Source organism: Engraulis encrasicolus, chromosome 6, assembly GCF_034702125.1.
Source record: "Engraulis encrasicolus isolate BLACKSEA-1 chromosome 6, IST_EnEncr_1.0, whole genome shotgun sequence".
Taxonomy (NCBI): domain Eukaryota; kingdom Metazoa; phylum Chordata; class Actinopteri; order Clupeiformes; family Engraulidae; genus Engraulis; species Engraulis encrasicolus.
In genome coordinates, this window is record NC_085862.1 from 50,364,053 (window position 1) to 50,383,404 (window position 19,352).

General features: G+C 42.5%; 2 protein-coding genes across 2 annotated transcripts; one reads left to right on the top strand and one right to left on the bottom strand.

Annotated features, from left to right (window-relative positions):
- Nucleotides 1–3,374: 3,374 nt before the first annotated feature.
- haus8 (HAUS augmin like complex subunit 8) lies at nucleotides 3,375–8,479 on the bottom strand. The gene is made up of 10 exons (XM_063201883.1): nucleotides 8,365–8,479; nucleotides 8,034–8,080; nucleotides 7,842–7,915; nucleotides 7,647–7,695; nucleotides 7,267–7,356; nucleotides 7,071–7,186; nucleotides 6,365–6,523; nucleotides 4,736–4,877; nucleotides 4,303–4,444; nucleotides 3,375–3,701 (listed from the first exon to the last, which is right to left on the bottom strand). Exons 1-10 carry the CDS (start codon nucleotides 8,424–8,426, stop codon nucleotides 3,611–3,613), a joined length of 972 nt encoding a protein of 323 aa, XP_063057953.1. The 5' UTR covers nucleotides 8,427–8,479; the 3' UTR covers nucleotides 3,375–3,610.
- Nucleotides 8,480–8,720: 241 nt separating this feature from the next.
- Nucleotides 8,721–19,314, top strand: rex1bd (required for excision 1-B domain containing). Its single transcript, XM_063201884.1, has 5 exons — nucleotides 8,721–8,821; nucleotides 9,016–9,098; nucleotides 10,959–11,163; nucleotides 17,230–17,318; nucleotides 18,290–19,314. Exons 1-5 carry the CDS (start codon nucleotides 8,783–8,785, stop codon nucleotides 18,360–18,362), a joined length of 489 nt encoding a protein of 162 aa, XP_063057954.1. The 5' UTR covers nucleotides 8,721–8,782; the 3' UTR covers nucleotides 18,363–19,314.
- Nucleotides 19,315–19,352: the final 38 nt, after the last annotated feature.

Consider the following 19,352-nt stretch of genomic DNA (forward strand, 5'->3'; position numbering starts at 1 on the left):
CTGTGGCTGCATGCAGCCTAGGGGCCCCCACCACAGGTTAGGTATGGCTGTAGCCTAGGGGCCCCCACCAAAGACTAGATATGGCTGTAGCCTAGTGCAGCCCGAGGGGGGGCAGAGACTAGATATGGCTGCTGCCTAGGGGCCCCAGAGGCTAGATATGGCTGCAGCCTAGGGGCCCCACCACAGGCTAGATAAGGCTGCAGCCTTGGGGCCCCACCACAGGCTAGATATGGATGCTGCCTAGGGGCCCCGCCACAGGCTAGATATGGTTGCAGCCTAGGGGCCCCACCACAGGCTAGATAAGGCTGCAGCCTAGAGGCCCCCACAACAGACTAGATATGGCTGCAGCCTAGGGGCCCCCACCACAGGCTAGATATTGCTGTAGCCTAGGGCCCCCCACCACAGACTAGATATGGCTGCGGTCTATGGCCCCCAGAGGGTAGATATGGCTGCAGCCTTGGGGCCCCCACCACAGACTAGATATGGCTGCAGCCTAGGGGCCCCCACCACAGGCTAGATATTGCTGTAGCCTAGGGCCCCCCACCACAGACTAGATATGGCTGCGGTCTATGGCCCCCAGAGGGTAGATATGGCTGCAGCCTTGGGGCCCCCACCACAGACTAGATATGGCTGCAGCCTAGGGGCCCCCACCACAGGCCAGGTATGGATGTAGCTTAGTGCAGCCTGGGGGGGGGGGCACCACAGGCTAGATATGGCTACAGCCTAGGGGCCCCAGAGGCTATGGCTGCAGCCTTGGGGACCCCACCACAGCGGATAGATAAGGCTGCAGCCTTGGGGCCCCCACCACCGGCTAGATATGGCTGCAGCCTAGGGACCCCCATCACAGTCTCAATATGACTGCAGCCTAGGGGGGGCCACCACACGCTAGATATGGATGCAGCCTAGAGGCCCCCACCAAAGGCAAGGCTGCAGCATAGGGGGCCAGCCTAGGGGCCCCCATCACAGGGTAGATATCGCTACAGCCTAGGGTCCCCCACCACAGGCTAGATATGGGTGCAGCCTAGGGCTCCCAGAGGCTAGATATGGCTGTAGCCTTGGGGCCCCCACCACAGGCTAGATATGGCTGCAGCCTTGGGCCCCCCGCCACAGCCTAGGGGCCCCCACCACAGGCTAGATATGGCTGTAGCCTAGGGCCCCCCACCTCAGGCTATATATGGCTGCAGCCTAGGAGCCCCCACCACAGGCTAGATATTGCTGTAGCCTTGGGGTCCCAGCCCATTTTAATCCCAACCTGTCTGCACTCTACCCGCCATGGGCGACCAGCCACCTGAAATCATGCAGAACCGTTGACTCCCATAAATAAGGATAGGCGCCGCACTCCCGCATCCACTCCTGCCTGCTTCCAGGCCGGAGCTATAGGGAGGGGGAGCAGGGCATTTGCTCTAGGGCCCAAGGCCCTCCCATACTGGTGGTGGGAGCCCTATTGTGACCGTGGCAGACGGGGGTTGGGGGGCTGTGGGGCATGCTTCCCACTCCACTATGCACAAGCAAAGTCATCGTCCGGCCATATGACAAACAGAAAACAGAAACAGAAACCCTTCCTGGGGACCTTCTCTGCAATATCCAAATCATCCCCACAAGCTTTCTGATGGCACCACTGAAACAAACAAAATTAGAATTAATAAAAAAAGCTGAAAGAAATATAAAGAAAAACCTGAAACATTTTCAACAACTATTTCCACAAAACCAGGGTGAGGGATGGGCATGAGTGCTGTAGTTCCACCCTTTCATGCCCTCTTGAAAAGGAAAGTCTCAGCAACATTGAAAACATGCAAAACCTGACAGCAATAATTTTGCCATGGTCTAGTTGAGTTATTTAAGGGCCCCACTGGGCCCTTGACTTGAAGAAACGGGCCCCCTCCACATGGTATTAGGCCCTCTTTTTTCGTTCGGGGGCCCATTCTTGGTAGCTTGCAGTTGGTTCTGAAGTACTTGCGTTACGCCAGTGTGCGAACTGCAAAGATGTGAAACGTCTGCTGGTGGTACAGTCCATTGAAGGGGTGTTCCAAACCCCATTTTATTTGGCTGTTCATAGTACACGTTGAAAAATACTAAGTAACAAGACACCTGATGTATAATAGATCATTTTTTCAGTACCCCCCAAAAGCGTAATGTAGTGCCATTTGGGAGGTACCAAATGGCATTCCGCCCGTAATTCTATCAGTGCTTTGGCCCTCTGGTAATTTTGGTCTAGAACCTCCACTGTATTCAAAATATATATTATCTCTATTCTATTAGGTCTGCCTGAAGAGAACTGGCTGGTGTCTCGCTTCAGTCACCTTATTTTTGGCCTGTTTCTGAGGTTGCAGTGGTCCAATACTGCCCTCCATAGCTAGAACTGCTCGGCGCGCTCTCTCTCCCCCTCAGTTTTAAAGGACATAGCACCATTTTGAACACTATGCCCCTTTTCTGTTGTCTGCAATGCTGTAGAGCCCCCTTCCCCGTTTATTTCACGTTTGCTGCCGTCTGCTATTTTAGTTGATTTGGATTTTGTCTCAGACGGATTTAGAATGGCCTTCTATGGGCATGTCTAAAGGCAAGTTAGACAGAGACAGCTGGAGGGTGTACCTAAAAAAGGCTCGTAATTTTCACGTTACACTTCATCAATATCCTTCATTCACTTCATCTTCAACTAAAAGAAATTAAAGGAACATGGAAAAACATGCACACATTAATCTAATATTAAAAGTCTAATAGAATTTACAGACATCACTTTATTGTTTTGTTACCACCTATTCCCAAACTGCAAGTTTACGCTGCGACACCTTTAAGTGAATGAATAGCATTAGCAAGAGAGATGTGTGTGATTCGTATTGTTAGTATAGTTGTGCTATATATATATTGTTCGTATAGTTGTGCTATAGCAACATCTGCGGTGTCCTCCAACCCAGTGTCCAGAGCATTGTGGACATGCCATTGGGCGCCAGAGGAGGAGGAGGCCATAGGACCCAGCAGCAGGGTCGCCATCATCTCCATCCTTCTGCCAGGTGGCACAGGAAGAACACTGCCAGAGCCCCTGGAAAATTAACTTTGCAGGGAACTGATGCTCAGAATGGTCAGAAGCACACTTCATATGGGTGTGAGGGCCTGGTATCCAAAGTAAACATAGGGCATATGTTTACAGAACGGCACTGTCAGGAGCAATTTGAATGAACCAGAAAACATCAAAATTAGTATAGTATTCTCCATGGCATGTCCAGACTTTTTCATGTCTCTCACATTTGTTCAGGGTGAACCTGCTCTTATCTGTAACACCAATGGTGAATCATCCCTAAATTGTGGTCCCATTATGTATAACTTTAGTTGTTTATTCATATCCACTAGTTTGTCGAACATCAACACAACCCATCATAGATCGTCTACCAAATACTTTATTAAGAATTAAAGAATTTTCAAACAGGTTAAAAGACATACTTCACATGAATTGAGAGAACACGCGCCCACACGCACACACACACACACACACACAAACACAAACACATGATGGTTAAGGCTTCCATGTCAGGTTATCCACTGGCAGGTCTATAGTAGAGAAGCGAGTTGGAGATAAATGTTACTATTATATAATAGAGGAATAGGATGGGGATGGTTATGGTTGAATCAGGTTCTCCTTCCCTAGAAGGCCCTCAGCAGTCAGCTGGCTCACCAGGCAGGAGAGGTCCTTTAGGTCCGAGCCACCTCTGATAAGACACAGAAAGACCACGCCATGGTTACTACAATCGGTCCTCAAACTACTAACTACCGGTAGTATGCCTACGCACAATACACCAGTCATCCAGACGCACTTCTGTCCAGAATTATGACTACACAATAACTTTTGAACGGGCAGGTGGATTTTTAAACATTCCATTATGGATTATGGAACATTCCATAATAGGTAGTACATGAACTGATTAACTTTTGGAGGCCGACGCTTTCAAGGTGGCTGACTTTCAATATGGCCAGGGAGGAGGCATCATAATCTATGCTTTCCCATTGAGTTCCACCTGTTTTCATTCTACCACTAGTAATACTAATATTTCCCACCCTCTCCTGTCGCCATTACACACTGAAGTGTTCAGGCCCGAAATGGTCGTGCGTGCATAACAAAGAAAAATCTGTGCTGCCGTTGACTTTCTTCATCCATGCTCGCCTCTCCCCGAGCCAACCTGAGGCACATTGAAATGCCCTTTCCAGTTATCCTGTTTATTACCATGACTTACGCAAATAATCCTAAGTGTTCCCATAATTAATTTAACAAAGAGAGAATATTGGCGTCAGATGCTGTGCTTGTTGTCTTACCTGACCAGTTGTTGGTTCAGATCTCGTCCAAACCTCTTTATTCTGCGCAGATTCTCACACACAGCCTCACTTTCCTGCTCCGAGGCTGTAGTGTGCTGCTGTAGGAGTTCTTCACTTCTCTCAAGAGATGACAAAACCTTATCTGCATAGTAAAAGAGTTCAGAGAAACAAAAAGGGAATAGTTACCGTTTTGTAAAATAAATCACCCTTGATTGAAAGAGGTTTGACTTCAACTGCACTTTCAGAAAACCGACCATGACCAGGGCTTGATCTTAGCACCAGCCAAATGTGGGTAAAACTTGGCTGCATTTTTGATACATTGTTGCTTATGGCTCCCTTCAATAACATATTAAATATGCATTGCTGTTACATACAATCCCAATGGTCAATGTGAATGAATAACTTTCAATGGTATCTACTAGCACGGTCTGACCTAGGAACTGCTCTGGGTCCTCGTCCATGTGGAGATTCTTGACTGGAAGCGTGTGCAAGGTGGCGTCCACGGCGGTGGCCAGAGACTGGTAGTTCTGGGCAAACTGGGAGGAGAGGTCAGCCAGTGGGGTAATGTCGGTCATCTAAAAAGAGAGAGAGAGGGGGGTGGTGGGGGGTGGGGGTTAAATAGACAAAAGTTTAAAAACATGTTTCATACATTGTCAATATGTATGGTTAACAAAAATAGAAGCCAAAGGGAAATGAGGGTTCAAAAGGAAATTAATTAAGAAAGAACACTGCCAAAGTTTATGTGGGTGGTTGACGTTTAAGGGCGTAACACAATAATAATAAAAAAGTTATTCCAATTTTTGGGAAAAAAAAAAAAAAAAAAAAAAAAAAATCGATGGAAAAATTTGGAAAAAAAATGAAAAAAATAAAGCACTCAGTGGAGCGTGGAATTTTGCTTAATTTTTGCCATTTTTGGGAAAATGTGTCCTGCATCAACACATTGCATAGGCATGTCACACCGCAGGAAAATGAAGTCACACCACAGGAAATTCACTGCATTATGGCCATTTTAATCCTGTTGTATACATGACTGACATCTGAGCTCATGCTAACTTGATAATGATATTGTGTTTAATCCTAATATGTGTTTTCATTTATAAAAAACTTGTTTTTCCTTCTATAAGAGCAGTCACACGACAGGACACCATAAAATGAACCAAAGCATTGCGTGACAGAAACATTGCAATATGAAGACATATTATGAGGTTAAAAGTCACCTGAAACCTCCACAGCACTCTCCAATAACTGAGGTACTGAGTGTGTACTGAGAGTGTGATGCAAACACTGATCAATTTACTAAAAGCTATTTTTTTCTCTTCAAAGCTGAAATCTTCCCCTCTGACAGAGAGAGCAGTCTAGTAGTGGCATGCGACATGCGGAAGTACAGGTGTAGCATTCCAATGGAAGGCTATATTTTTTCCCCCTTAACATTTTTACTGGCAGGTTTAGGTTGTACGCACATTATTCAGACCATTTGGGGCTAGGAATGGGTTTTGGTCCAGGCAGAATTCAACATTGTTATAGGTTGGTGGACACACATTGTTCACCGACAGTTTAGGGTTAGAAATGAGTTTTGGTATAGGCACAGTTTGATATTGCAAACATGGCTGTAGTAGCCTACCATAACCAAGAATAGAGTCATGACTCATGTGACCGCACTTGGATTGGCATGTGCCACATGCCACTATATCATCTAACCCCCTCCCCAGGCTGTTGAGGTGCTATGGGTTACAGCAGGGGTGGGGAACCTTTTTCATTCGAGGGGCCACTTAAAATTCATCCGGGGGCCGTACTATGAACACAAACCAGAATTTCCCCCTGCACTTTAGGCCAATATTGAAGGCAGCCACCTTTAAAACAGACCCCACCTCCTCTAGGTCCCCTGAATATAACTTAATTGTATTGCAAATGTATTTTCTAAGATTACATTACAAAATATGTCACATTTCATGTGAAGCTGCATAACATTGAAATTACATCGGGGGCCGGATAAAACGGCCTCAAGGGCCGCAAATGGCTCTCGAGACATAGGTTCCCAACCCCTGTGCGACAGAGTTGTTACCTGGCTCTCCAGCAGGCTGTTGATCTGCCTTTGCCTCTCCCTCTTGTGGTACAGACGCTTCTTCTCCTGCACCTCCACCTGCAGCTCTCTTTCCATCTCCAGCATGGTGACAAGCTGCTTCTCCGCTTCCTTCTTCTTCATGTTGGTGTTATGCTCCATCTAAGGAAACCACTCGCATCAGTCAGAAGAGTTTATATTTAACCCCTTAAGACACTACCCTTATTATAAACTAGCTGTTACCAGAATGGCAATGACCACGTCGTAAAGTATTACTAAAGACCCTGTGCACCGTCATAGTACACTATGGTAATTGATTTTTTTTCAGTGACTATTACAGTCCAGTGGCGGGACGGTGCCCGGTAAGGGAACTGCTACTGGTACGGCACTTGATTAATTCTGTACCCGAGCAAAGGGATTACCTCAGCCGCTGATGTATGAAAAGTCAAAAAGTAGTTTTTGACTACTATGAGCTGCATGAATGCAGTGTATTCACGCACAAACAATTCCATGACTACAATTTCCCAATTGTACAAAAATACCCCCACACAAGCAGCAATAGTAAAAACAAAAGTCAAGGTTAAAATGTCATAACTGTGTATACTCTGCAGCAACACCATGCATTACCTTGATCACTCTTTAGACCAATAATCCAACATGTAGTAGCCTATATTGTAGGACAGATCCTGGAACATTCACACCATTTTACCTTAGCTGTTAAGTACGTCAGAAAGAATGCCTGCAGGTCCAGAAGTTCCTTGCTCTCCTTGAACTGCTTTGGTTCTCCCGGTTCAACGATCCGCGGCAAAGGGGAGGATGGGGTTGCTGGAATACAAAAGAACATAAGTACTCACACAAGATGCAACTAGCAGATTCATGGGTCGTGTAATGTATAATTCACTTACTTGCAATGAGTGACATGTCAATGTCTGGCCGCAGAGCATTGGCATGGCCAGAAAGAACTGTGGACTGCAACACACCATCAGCACACACCGCTAGACACAACAAAGGCAGAAGGGGAGAACGTTTAGACCCTTAAGTAGAGCAAAAGCAGTCACTAGAGACGACATTAAGGAACTAACAAAAATGTGTCCATTTACTGTACTATACAAGCAAGTGCCTGTATTTACTCACTAACATACCTCAATTTAGAAGAAAATCACTTTGAAAACTAATATATATGATAATAAATTAATGTATGCCTTTTAACTTGGAGATGATCTGCTTAACTACTTAACTACTCAGATTTCTACGAAATAGGTTAGGGCCATGCCCCCTTCCTTACATGTCTCCTGAAATGTGGCGTTATGGTGTACTTTCTTCGGAGTTGCAGGCTGGAAAAATAAAAGACAACAACAAAGCGGCATTACGTCAGAAAAGTAAACATTAGGTCACATTGTATACTTCACGTATTCAATCAAGACGTCATCACTACTTGATTAAGAGGGCCGGTCTGAAGGCAGTCAGTTGCCTTGCCTACCTTAGGTTGGGGCTGTGCCTGAGGTTTCTTCGCAGGTGTTTGCATGTACCGAGACTTCACGATAGTAACGCCGGCTGGACAGACAATCATGTATGAGTGTGCAAGTAACTTAACGCAGTATTTAATATTTGTGCGCACTCGGGTATAATGTTAGCATAGAACAACTGTAGTATATCAAGTACATTCACTCACGTTTGACCTTTTTCCGTACTCCATTATTGCCACTGGTATTTCCAGTCCTGGACACACCCAATGCAAAATCAAAGCAATCAGATTTAGTGAAGCGGCATACGTGATGACATTACCATTGGCATACGAGTAATGCTACGTATTTTACATCTCTTAAAGATTAATCAAGATGACGAATGATTCTTTTGACATTACATGAGACAGCTGGGATGCATGAACTTCCTAACAGCTTGTGTTGGCATCTCGTGACAGACACATGACAGCACTCAGCCAAATAAACTACAGTTTTGCGATACACATTTATAAGTAGACCTATTTTTTCGTTCGCACTTACTTTTTCCCATCGTCAGAGATGTTTTTCTGAAGCTCAGTTGCGTTATTTTTCGCGTTAGCCATTTGCAGCACAACAACGTAAATTTTGTAGATTGCCGCCTGTGCATCTAAAATAGAAGTTCGACTAGAAACCACGGCTGGCACATTAGGCTGGGAAAATCATTTACAGTTGTTTAGATAAAAATAAATAATTTCCTAAAACAGTGGGATTTTAGTGAAATTGAATTCCATTTTGATTACATTGCAGTTATAAGACCCATATATTATTATATATAAACATTTTTATTTGCTATTTTGGTGGATTTGAGAATATGACTTTAGTTTTGAAATGAGGAAGACGAACTCTAAACTTCCGCCGCATGTGAGTGCTGTTTGTGTTGACCAGTGTCTGTTGTGAATTGTTACATGAGGAATCATAAATGAAAGAAAACAAGATACCTTTTGTTTCAAACGTCATGGTGAGTCGATTACTAAATATTTAATACCGACTTTTGTTTGTCATGCTAGTACGTTTCAACTGTGTTTCATTTTGTCCATGTTAGCCAAAGTTTGCTACATGATGACTTGCATATCATGTAAGCTTACTCGTAGTTGTGATGATTACCGGTATTTGGCACCAACTGACGTTAACTAATTTCTTGTCCTTTTTTAGTCCTCGACAGATTTTAAAGCACTTGTACAACGACTGTACGCACTCCAAGAGGAACGTGTAGAAGCTTACAAGCTGTTTCATGAGTAAGTTAACACATTGACAGATTCAGTTATTACACCATACATTTAGGTAATTATGTGATCTGTCATGTCTTACTAGTGGATTGTGCTGGTAATGTGGTTAATTCATTGTCACATTAGTGATGTTCGCATAGACATCAATTCAGGTTGGAGAAAGTCAGGCTGTAAGGCTGGCCACTCAGATCTTTCTATGAGGTCTACACTACGAGTACAGCTGATCTAAACTGCCTGATAACTCTGTGACCTTATCAGAATCAGCTTGTCTAGAAATGATTGATTTTAAATGTGGCAGCAGTTTATCTTTCTGTTGTCAGATGACTGATACTCTGGCTGGGTGGTTAATACGGGATGGGGGTGTTAAGGGCGTAACGCAAAAAAATAAAAATAAAAAGTTTTTCCAATTCCTGAAAAAAATGATGGGAAAAAAACTGGGAAAATAATAGAAAAATATAAAGCACTTAGTGGTCCGTGGAATTTTTTTTGCCATTTTTGGGAAAATGTGTCCTGTATCAACACATTGCATAGGCATGTCACACCGCAGGAAAATGAAGTCACACCACAGGAAATTCACTGCATTATGACCATTTTAATCCTTTTGTATACATGACTGACATCTGAGCTCATGCTAACTTGATAATGATATTGTGTTTTTAATCTTATGTGTTTTTATTTTTAAAAAAAAAAATTTTCCTTCTACAAGAGCAGTCACACGACAGGACACCATAAAATGAACCTAAGCATTGCGTGACAGAAACATTGCAATATGAAGACATATTAAGAGGTTAATAGTCACCTTAAACTTCCACAGCACTGTCCAATAACCGAGGTACTGACTGGTTAGGAGCCAGTCTTTAAGACCCTTGTAGTTGGCCTTGCAGCTGCCCATTCACAAACATTGACATACATGTCACCCCACAGGACGCAATTTGTGTTACGAAATTGAACTTGTAGTTAATATTACTGTCTTGAGTTTTTTTCACATTCACATATCTTGATATAAAGTTAATATTTATGCAATCATGCCAAATGCTTCAGACATTATTCAAAATGTTGTTGGTTAATTTATATACATATTATATTCCAGGTTTCATTAATGTTACAGTCACACCGCAGGATATTTGACATATAAACCTTTACATAAATCTTAACAAAAAAAATTCTTTTCATCTAAGACTAATATGAAACATAATGTACCACATCTTCTTTCATTGACATTTGTTTTTTAAAGGAAAAATAACAGTTTTGTAGGTTTTTAACCAATGTTACGAAAAAACAAGGCGTCACGTCAACCACCCCACTAATGTCAATCAGCCACTCATCCAGTCGTTTCAAATCAGAAGAACATTCTCACACTGCATAACATTACACTAGGGCTGCACGATAATGGTTAAAAAAAATCATAATCACGATTATTTGGGTCAAAATCGAAATCATGATTATTAATCACAATTATTGATTTTTTGCAGAATTTTCTTTTAAATTATAACAAAATGAAATATAACCAAGAATGAATTATAAACGGGACAATACAACAAAATACAACTGATTTGTAATAATTAAATCACGATAATTAAATCACGATTTTCGATTATTTTCGATTAATTGTGCAGCCCTACATTACACTGAAGAGAGAATAGATCTATCCTGGTGACTTACTGTTATTCAGGTACGGGATAGTGTCAGTCCTTGAAACAGTATAGGTTAGATGCCTTGCTCAAGTACACTTTTCAGGCATGCATGGATGGTACGGTAGGGCACCCACATTCTTCTACTGCTGCGGGATTGGAACTTGCAATCCTCTGATCACAACACCAACTTGCTGTACCAATTAGGCAACATCTCCTGTATGTCTCTCTCTGCCAGGGGTCACGAGGCCTACCTGAGGACCGGTCCCCATTACGACTTTGAGCACTACAAGCAGCTGGTGCATGAGATCACCAAGGCCTTTTCTGGCATGTCCAAGGAGATGCTGGGCATTAAGGAACGTCTAAGTCAGGACTTCAACCGCTCCGACCTGGCAGAACACATAGAGCAGCTGCAGATCAAGGAGAAAGTCAAGCTGGAACTGGTAAGAATAATCTTACAGTTCATGTGTAACTAACGGATGTCAACTAGCAGAGTTTGGTTTGGATTTTTAGTGCAGAGGTTCCCAAACTCACCCTAGATTCCAGCCAAGGCACCCCCTTACATGGGTCGTGCACCCCCTTTCACAACCATAGTCTTTGTCTGTGTATTAAGCTTAGTGCTCGACTGGATATAAAAAATAATGATAATAGTAGCAATCCACAGAGATGCAATAGGTTATTATAATGCAGTTCTTAACTGACGGGACTATTGTTTAGGGTATTTTTTTCTTTATTTTGGTGTTCAATTTCTTTTTTGTTTTGCCGTACTTTTTCTTCCAACTTGGTGTGGCCCCTTTGCACTCCCTCACGGCCCCTCAGGGGTCCCTGGCCCCTATTTTGAAAACCACTGATAGTAGTAGACATCCCTCCTGAAAGCCTCAGAAGACTGACTAAGCTTGTGGCCTGGCCTTTAGCTCAGTTGTTACTTAACACACCTGCCTCCCACACCGGAGGCTCTTGGTTATGGGTTCGATCCCCAAGTGGTGTAAGTACTGCGTAGAGCTGGCCTCGGTGAAACTTTTTGTAAATGGGTGGTTGACGTTTAAGGCCGTAACACACTTAAAGTTGGAAACATATTCCAATTCCTAAAAAAATGGGTGGAAAAATTGGAAAAAAATGAATACAGTAAAATAAAGCACTCAGTGGTTCATGGAATTTCGCTTAATTTTTGCCATTTTTGGAAAAAATGTGTCCTGTGGTGTGACATCATTGGTGTGACATTTCTGTAAGATACAATAAAATTGTTAATATTCTGCACAAACATATCCCCAATGCTCTTTCTGCTATTGGTCCTTCAACTCCCACCCCCTCACACACACTACTCCCCACCCGCACCCCCACCCCCACACGCCTATGCATCGTACAGGTAGACAACTGTGATTTCACTGCATGGTTTCACTGTATTACTGGTAATAATTGTGTGAATGTGACAAATAAATCTCCTGGTATCCTTATATCCTTGCATGATGCATGAAAAATAAGTGAGGATTGAGTAACACATTGCATAAGCATGTCACACCACATGACACGAAGTCACACCACAGGAAATTCACTGCATTGTGGCCATTTTAATCCTTTTGTATACATGACTGACCTCTGAGATCATGCTAACTAGATAATGATATTATGTTTAATCTTAATATGTGTTTTCATTTATAAAAAAAAATGTTTCCCCTTCTATAAGAGCAGTCACACCACAGGACACCATTAAATGAACCTAAGCATTGCGTGACAGAAACATTGCAATATGTAGACATAATAAGAGGTGAAGAGTTACCTTAAACTTCCAGACCACTCTCCAATAGCTGAGGTACTGAGTGGTTAGGAGCCTGTCTTTAAGACCTTTGTAGTTGGCTTTGCAGCTGCCCGTTCACCAACATTGACATACATGTCACCCCACAGGACGCAATTTGTGTTATGAAATTTAACTTGTAGTTAATATTACTGTCTTGAGTTTTTTTCACATTCACATATCTTAATATCAAGTTAATATTTATGCAATCATGTATGCCAAATGCTTCATACATTATTCAAAATGCTGTTGGTTAATTTATATATACAGTCCCAGGAAAAAGTTTGTACACCCTTTGAATTTTCTTACCTTTCTGTCAAAATTGGTCATAAAACATGGTCTGATCTTCCCGGAAATCGCAAGAAGGAACAACCAGAGTCTGTTTTAATTAATTCAACCCAAACATTTACAAGTTTTCATATTTTCATTGGCCATAAGATGTAAACATTCACAGGACAGCAAGGCATAAGTAAGTACACCCTTGCATTCAATAGGTTTTAACCCTAAGTTAGTCGCAATAACCTCAAACAGATGTTTCCTGTAGTTGCAGATCAGATTAACAAAACAATCTGGATGTATCTGGTCTCCCTCTTCTTTAGAAAACTGCCTCTCGTCAGCAAGGTTTGTGGGATGTCTGGAGTGCATAGCTTTCTTGACTTCATGCCATATAATCTCAATTGTTTTTTGTCAGGGCTTTGACTGGGCTATTCCAGAATGTGTATTTCATTATTATGAAGCCATTCTAAAGTCGATTTGCTTCTAAAGTATGGGTTGTTTTCACATTTCAGCACCCATCCTCTTGTGTGCTTCAACTGTGTGACAGACTACATCGCTTTTTTTCTGTAAAATATCGATAAACTTCTGAGTTCATTGTTCCACTGATGATAGCAAACTCAAAAGGGCCTGAGGCAGCAAGGTAGCCGCATATAATGATGCTCCCGCCACCATACTCAAAGGCGGAGATGATGTTTTGGTGAAGGTGTGGTTCTCAAGTTCTCCTCCAAACATGACATTGTGTGTTCCCCTGAACAATTCAACTTTGGTTTCAACGTTGGTCTACAGAATATTTTGCAGTGATTCTATGAAGCATTTAAATGCTTTTTCGCAAACCTCAAAGGTGCAGCAATATTTTTTTGGACAGAAACCCCATTAATTTTAGATTGGCAGAATGAATCCCATTTTTAGCTATTCTTGGTTACATCTCCTCTTCTGAGTATGGTGGCGGGAGCATCATTATATGCGGCTACCTTGCTGCCTCAGGCCCTTGACAGTTTGCCATTATCAGTGGAACAATGAACTCAAGTTTATTGTGATGTCTTACAGAAAAAACGTGAGGAAGTCTGTCACACAGTTGAAGCACACAAGAGTATGGGTCCTGAAATGTGACAACAACCCATACTTTAGAAGCAAATCGACTTTAGAATGGCTTCATAATAATGAAATACACATTCTGAAAAAGCCCAGTCAAAGCCATGACAAAAAACAATTGAGATTAAATTGCATGAAGTAAAGAAAGCTATGCACTCCAGACATCCCACAAACCTTGCTGACGAGAGGCAGTTCTCTAAAGAAGAGGGAGACAAGATACAAACAGATTGTTTTGTTAATCTGATCTGCAACTACAGGACAAGTCTGGTTGATGATATTGCAACTAACTGAGGGTTAAAACCTACTTAATGCAAGGGTGTACTTACTTATGCCCTGCTCTCCTGTGAACATTATGGCCTTATGACCAATAAAAATATGATAACATGTAAATGTTTGGGTGGAATTAATTAAAGCAGACTCTGATTGTTCCCTCTTGAGATTTCCGGGAAGATCCGTCCATGTTTAATGATCAATTTTGACAAAAATGTAAGAAATTTCAAAGGGTGTACAAACTTTTTCCTGGGACTGTATATTATATTCCAGGTTTCATTAATGTTACAGTCACACCGCAGGATATTTGACATATAAACCTTTACATAAATCTTAACAAAAATGTTTCTTCTCATCTAAGATTAATATGAAACATAATGTACCACATCTTCTTTATTGACATTTGTTTTTAAGAGGAAAAATAACAGTTTTGTAGGTTTTAACCAATGTTACGAAAAAACAAGATGTCACGTCTCCCACCCAAATAACAGGGAGTTTATTTGGCAGGGAAAGGAATGGCTGGTGTCTCATTGAAGTCTCTCATTGAGTTTTTTTTTTAAGGTCTTATTTTTGATTGTTGATTGTTTGATCATTTGAAAGTTGTCCAAATTTGACAATTGTAGAAATTCCAAGGGCTTGTCACTGTTGTGTTTGCACCATGCTACACATTCACTGTACACCAAAGCTTTGTGCCGATTTACCACATTTTTGCTTGATTGAAAGCAGTCCATGGATTTTATTTACAAAAAAGAAAAAAATACTGGCAAGTCAATAGACAGTGCTAACTGGACGAAGCTACATCCCCAAACCATGATCTCATGCTTCTTAAAGCACTTTTGAGTGTAATTTGTGTTGTATTGAGGTTCAATGGCTACATCTGTACCTTGTTGAAAGACAGCAGAGTACTTCCAGACTGCAGTGAATACAGTGAAGGCGAGTTGGCAACAAATGTGGACAAAATAAACTCGCCATGCTCTCTGAAAGGTTCTGTCATTCCACTGGTTTGAACACGCTCTTTTGCTGTCATTTTCTGAATTGCTTTGGTGTCTAACATTTGTTGAGGTGCTGGAACATCACCGGTTGAATACAGTGAACTTTTAAGGGAGTGAGTTTTGCGTTCTGTCAAAAGTGAATTTGCTGTACAACATGGGAAGGTATGGGAATAATTTTCGTCTATGTGTTTCCATTGCCTAGTTTAACAGTATAGCCAAATTAAGCACAGCAATGCAAGTCTATGGGGGGGGGAAACAAAACATCATCAAATGTACCTATAAAGTACTTTAAAATTAATGTTAAATTCACCAGAGTGCAAAACAGCTATTTAATCCTGTCCTGTGATCATCTTTGGCTTTAATGCTAATGCCTCCAATCACTTCCAGTGATTATGCTAAGCTATGCTAATAATTCTGATACAATAAATCTAAGTACTGAAAAAACTGAGAAGAAAATGATATGCACATTCATGAATAATGATGGAAATACTGCAAATATGTGAAAATCAAAAAAGGGCGGGCTGTTCCTTTAAGAGCTGCATTTCATTTTATGAACCCCAGCATATTGTAGCAGTTCCATCTGCAGAACACCTATGACATCGGTGTGACAGTTCATCCTGAGCCTAGAAATAATGGCTATTCTCTTTCTCACTGATGTTACTGTTTTTGTTTCTGTGATGCATGTTTTTTCCCATGCATGCAAAAGGCAACAGCAGAGCACTATTACCAGACACTGTATTACAGTACATAGCACAGAGAATACAGGAAGAGAATTTACTATAATACCGTATCTGGCCTTTGAAACATTTAACAACATTGAGGATTTAAAGACTTCAAAGCACCAGACACATTTTAATGCATGTGTTAAAAACGGCTCATAAATTGTCGTGTCAGCTGTAATAATGGGAAATAGGAAATAAATAAATAATTTGTTTTCAAACTTCTCCGAGAAGGCTTTCTAAAGTTTGAGGTCTTGTGTAACACTGTCCCTGGGGGAGCAGAAGACTGCACAGCATCTTGCATAAAACATCTGAACACGCAATTTCACTCTCAGCCAGCAGAGGTCAGGTTCCCCACAGTTTCATCAATATTCTGAGCAGGCACTTTCTCACATCTGAAGTGTGTGCATGCGTGCGTGTGCGTGTGAGAGAGAAAGTAGGCACACCTACACTGGTGTCAAGGAGAATGAATGCTAAGGCTGCCAGCATCTGCAGCGTCCAAAATGGTGGTCTAACCTCGTAGACCTTCTCTGCTGATCTCTCTGGGTTCTTTTCAATATCCTGACTGCCGTCCTTGATCTGTGGTTGTGGCCTTGCGCTTCACACGGCACCCCGCCTCCTTGGAATAAAACAAGTTTCCCCGCTGTCAACCTAACTTTTGGGGGACATATCCCCTTTCAACATCCTGATTGCAAATGATAAAATGTATTGTGCTTTTTGCAAGGTATTGAATTAAACCTCTGTCGTCAATGACATCTTGTGACATCATCACGAGGCCACAACCACTCAGGGAGGACGGGAGTTATTGGAAAGGATATTGGAAAGAGCCCTCTGAATGCTGTTTGGTTTCCTGAGGAGCCCACAGCTGACTGATTGCGGGTTTCTAAGTTCAGTTTCTAGAGTGCAGGGTTGTGTGAGGTTGGTTATAGAGGACTTTAATTTAGACTTGGCAGCGACACACTGGGTCTTCATCAGCTTCTCGTGAGACAACAAATACAAATTTCCACAAGCCTCCGGAAAACAAAAATACTCAAAAGTGGTTATTAAAAAAAAATCCTGAATAGACGGATATGAACTTTTGTTTGTTTGTTTGTTTTTGGTGGTTGTGTTTGTTTTGTTGTTTTTTTTGGGCGGGGGGGCTGGGGCAGTAGAGTATGCCTCTGTGTGAAGGATGTTCTGAGGTTTGAAGATGATAACGATGACGTCTGATGATGATGGTGATGTGTGTTTGACAGACAGCCAAGGTGCATGATGCATTATGATTACCATAATGATGATGATGATGATGATAATGAGGAGGTGGAGGAGGAGGAGGATGATGATGATGATGATGATCGTATTGGTAGTGATGAGACATGTGTTTGACAGACAGCCAAGCTGCAATTGGCCAAGCAGACGGCCCAGGACCACCCAGATGAAGAGGGCTACCAGGACAAGATCCAGGAAATCAGACAGGAGTAAGATCATTCAAGAAACATCTCCATCTGTCTCTCTCGCTCTCTCTCATACACACACACTCTCTCTCTCTCTCTCCCCTCCATTCCTTTTCTTTTTGCCAATAGTACAATCATGTAAAACGTCTCAATCTCTCCCTCTCTCTTGCCTCAAACATTTCCCATTATTAATCTATCATCATTTCACACACATCTCTACATTCTCTCTCATCCTCCTGCAGGTTTCACAAGACTGCAAACATTTCACATAACTCTGTCTTCATTTCTCCCCGATGTCTTCATCTGTCCAATCTCTTTCTCTCCTCCACCAGAATTTTCTCTCAGACAGACAGGATCATTTAAAACATCCAATTCTCTCGCTTTCTCTCTCTTCACTATCAGTCAGTGCTTCCCAAACAGGGGGTCACGGACAGAAGGGACATTGCATAAAAAAACGGAAATCCACAGGTTAACAGCTAACGTAATTCCATAATTTGGTTAGTAACAGTATTCACTTGTATGACTGAGGGATGCATTTGCTGTCCTGTGGGTTTCTAGAAATATTAGCTGACAAACTATTAAGTCTCGGGAATACAGTGAGACACTTAATTTGGCCTGGGGGTGGCGTATCCCTTTAAAAAAATTTTTTAGCAATATTAATGGTCAAAGGCATTTGACTTGGTATTTTTGACCATTAATATAGCTAGATTTCCAATAATAGTTTGTCTGCTAATATTGCTAGAAATCCATTGCTAGGCTAAGACTATGGTGGTGGGGGGGGTATTCTGAAGTCCAAAAGGGGGTCTTCGCTGAAAAACTTTGGGAAGCACTGGCCTAGAGGAAAATAATTTGAAACTCTGCTGTCTTTTCCCTCTCCCCCCAAAACACTGCTCTCTCTCCCTCCCTCCTGTTGGCAGTCTTCTTGTTTCAGCTAGTGACCAGTATCCAGTAGCCACTTCTGATCTGCTATCCTCGTTTGTGTGTCTGTTCCACAGCATCATCAAGAACCAGCAGGCCCTGAGTGAGATCTTACAAGACTTCAAGTATGACTCTGAAGAGCCCGAATGATGAGAGGAGAGGGAGAGGGGGTGAATATCAGACTGGGGAAGGAGAGAGTAGTAATGATATTGGGATGCGGGAGAGAAGAGGTGATGTCTGGAGGATGAGGGAGGATGAGAGAGGGGGCGCTTTCCGTGGACTTGTGGAGAGTCATAAGGAGGCTGCACAACCACATTGCTGACACTGACGAATGCCCTGCTCCTCTCCTTCAACAATCCTCTTCTTCTCTACTCAGCTCTCCTCAGCTGAGAGAGAGAGAGACTTCTTCACCACTCTCTCTTTCCTCCTGTCTTCAGAGAGCGAGAGAGAGAGAGAGACTTCTCCGCCGCTGTCTCCCCCTGTTCTTGTCTGAATTATTGATCTCCTGCCTGAGTTGCCCACTCCTGGAGGCTTGCGGGTCGAAGGGATGCCTCTCTCTCTCGCCACCACTCTCACCTCACCTCATCTCACCGCCTCTGTCTCCCACCACCTGGCCACTGTTACCCAGAGGGAGGAGGAGGTGGAGGAGGAGGAGGTTGTTGAAGAGACCCCAGGACTCATGCTGAGTAGGCTGCTCATATTGATGTGTACATGCATACACATTGGTGTGTGTGTGTGTGTGTGTGTGTGTGTGTGTGTGTGTGTGTGTGTGTGTGTGTGTGTGTGTGTGTGTGTGTGTGTGTGTGTGTGTGTGTGTGTGTGTGTGTGTGTGTGTTTTCTTACCTTGGCATTTTTGTATTATCTGCACTTAGGGTGCATCAGCCAGCCACTCTTACCCACTTAACCTCTGGAAATGGACACTGCACTACTGTCTCTGTACCTGCAGTAAAATCTAAAAATATCGACCTGCATATTGACATTGAGCTTTCCTTTTTGATTTTTTAAAATACCTTCTTCCTTGTCAATGCAGATGTTAACACTCGCAGGTGTTAGTGCAGTGATTTTTTTCAATGGATTCCCAATTAAAATCATTTTATATTAAAAAAAAGGTAGTGGATTGCTTTCATTCAGGCCTGACGG

What these genes read in the sequence shown, in the direction of transcription:
- haus8 (XM_063201883.1), bottom strand. Translation starts at nt 8,426, where the DNA reads ATGGCTAACGCGAAAAATAACGCAACTGAGCTTCAGAAAAACATCTCT. An exon ending in CGCCACATTTCAGGAGACAT is followed by an intron (nt 7,357 to 7,646) that starts GTAAGGAAGGGG and finishes TGTTGTGTCTAG; the next exon opens with CGGTGTGTGCTGATGGTGTG. An exon ending in ACAGCCTGCTGGAGAGCCAG is followed by an intron (nt 4,878 to 6,364) that starts GTAACAACTCTG and finishes CTCTCTTTTTAG; the next exon opens with ATGACCGACATTACCCCACT.
- rex1bd (XM_063201884.1), top strand. Translation starts at nt 8,783, where the DNA reads ATGAAAGAAAACAAGATACCTTTTGTTTCAAACGTCATG. An exon ending in AGAAAGTCAAGCTGGAACTG is followed by an intron (nt 11,164 to 17,229) that starts GTAAGAATAATC and finishes TGTGTTTGACAG; the next exon opens with ACAGCCAAGCTGCAATTGGC. An exon ending in ATCCAGGAAATCAGACAGGA is followed by an intron (nt 17,319 to 18,289) that starts GTAAGATCATTC and finishes TCTGTTCCACAG; the next exon opens with CATCATCAAGAACCAGCAGG.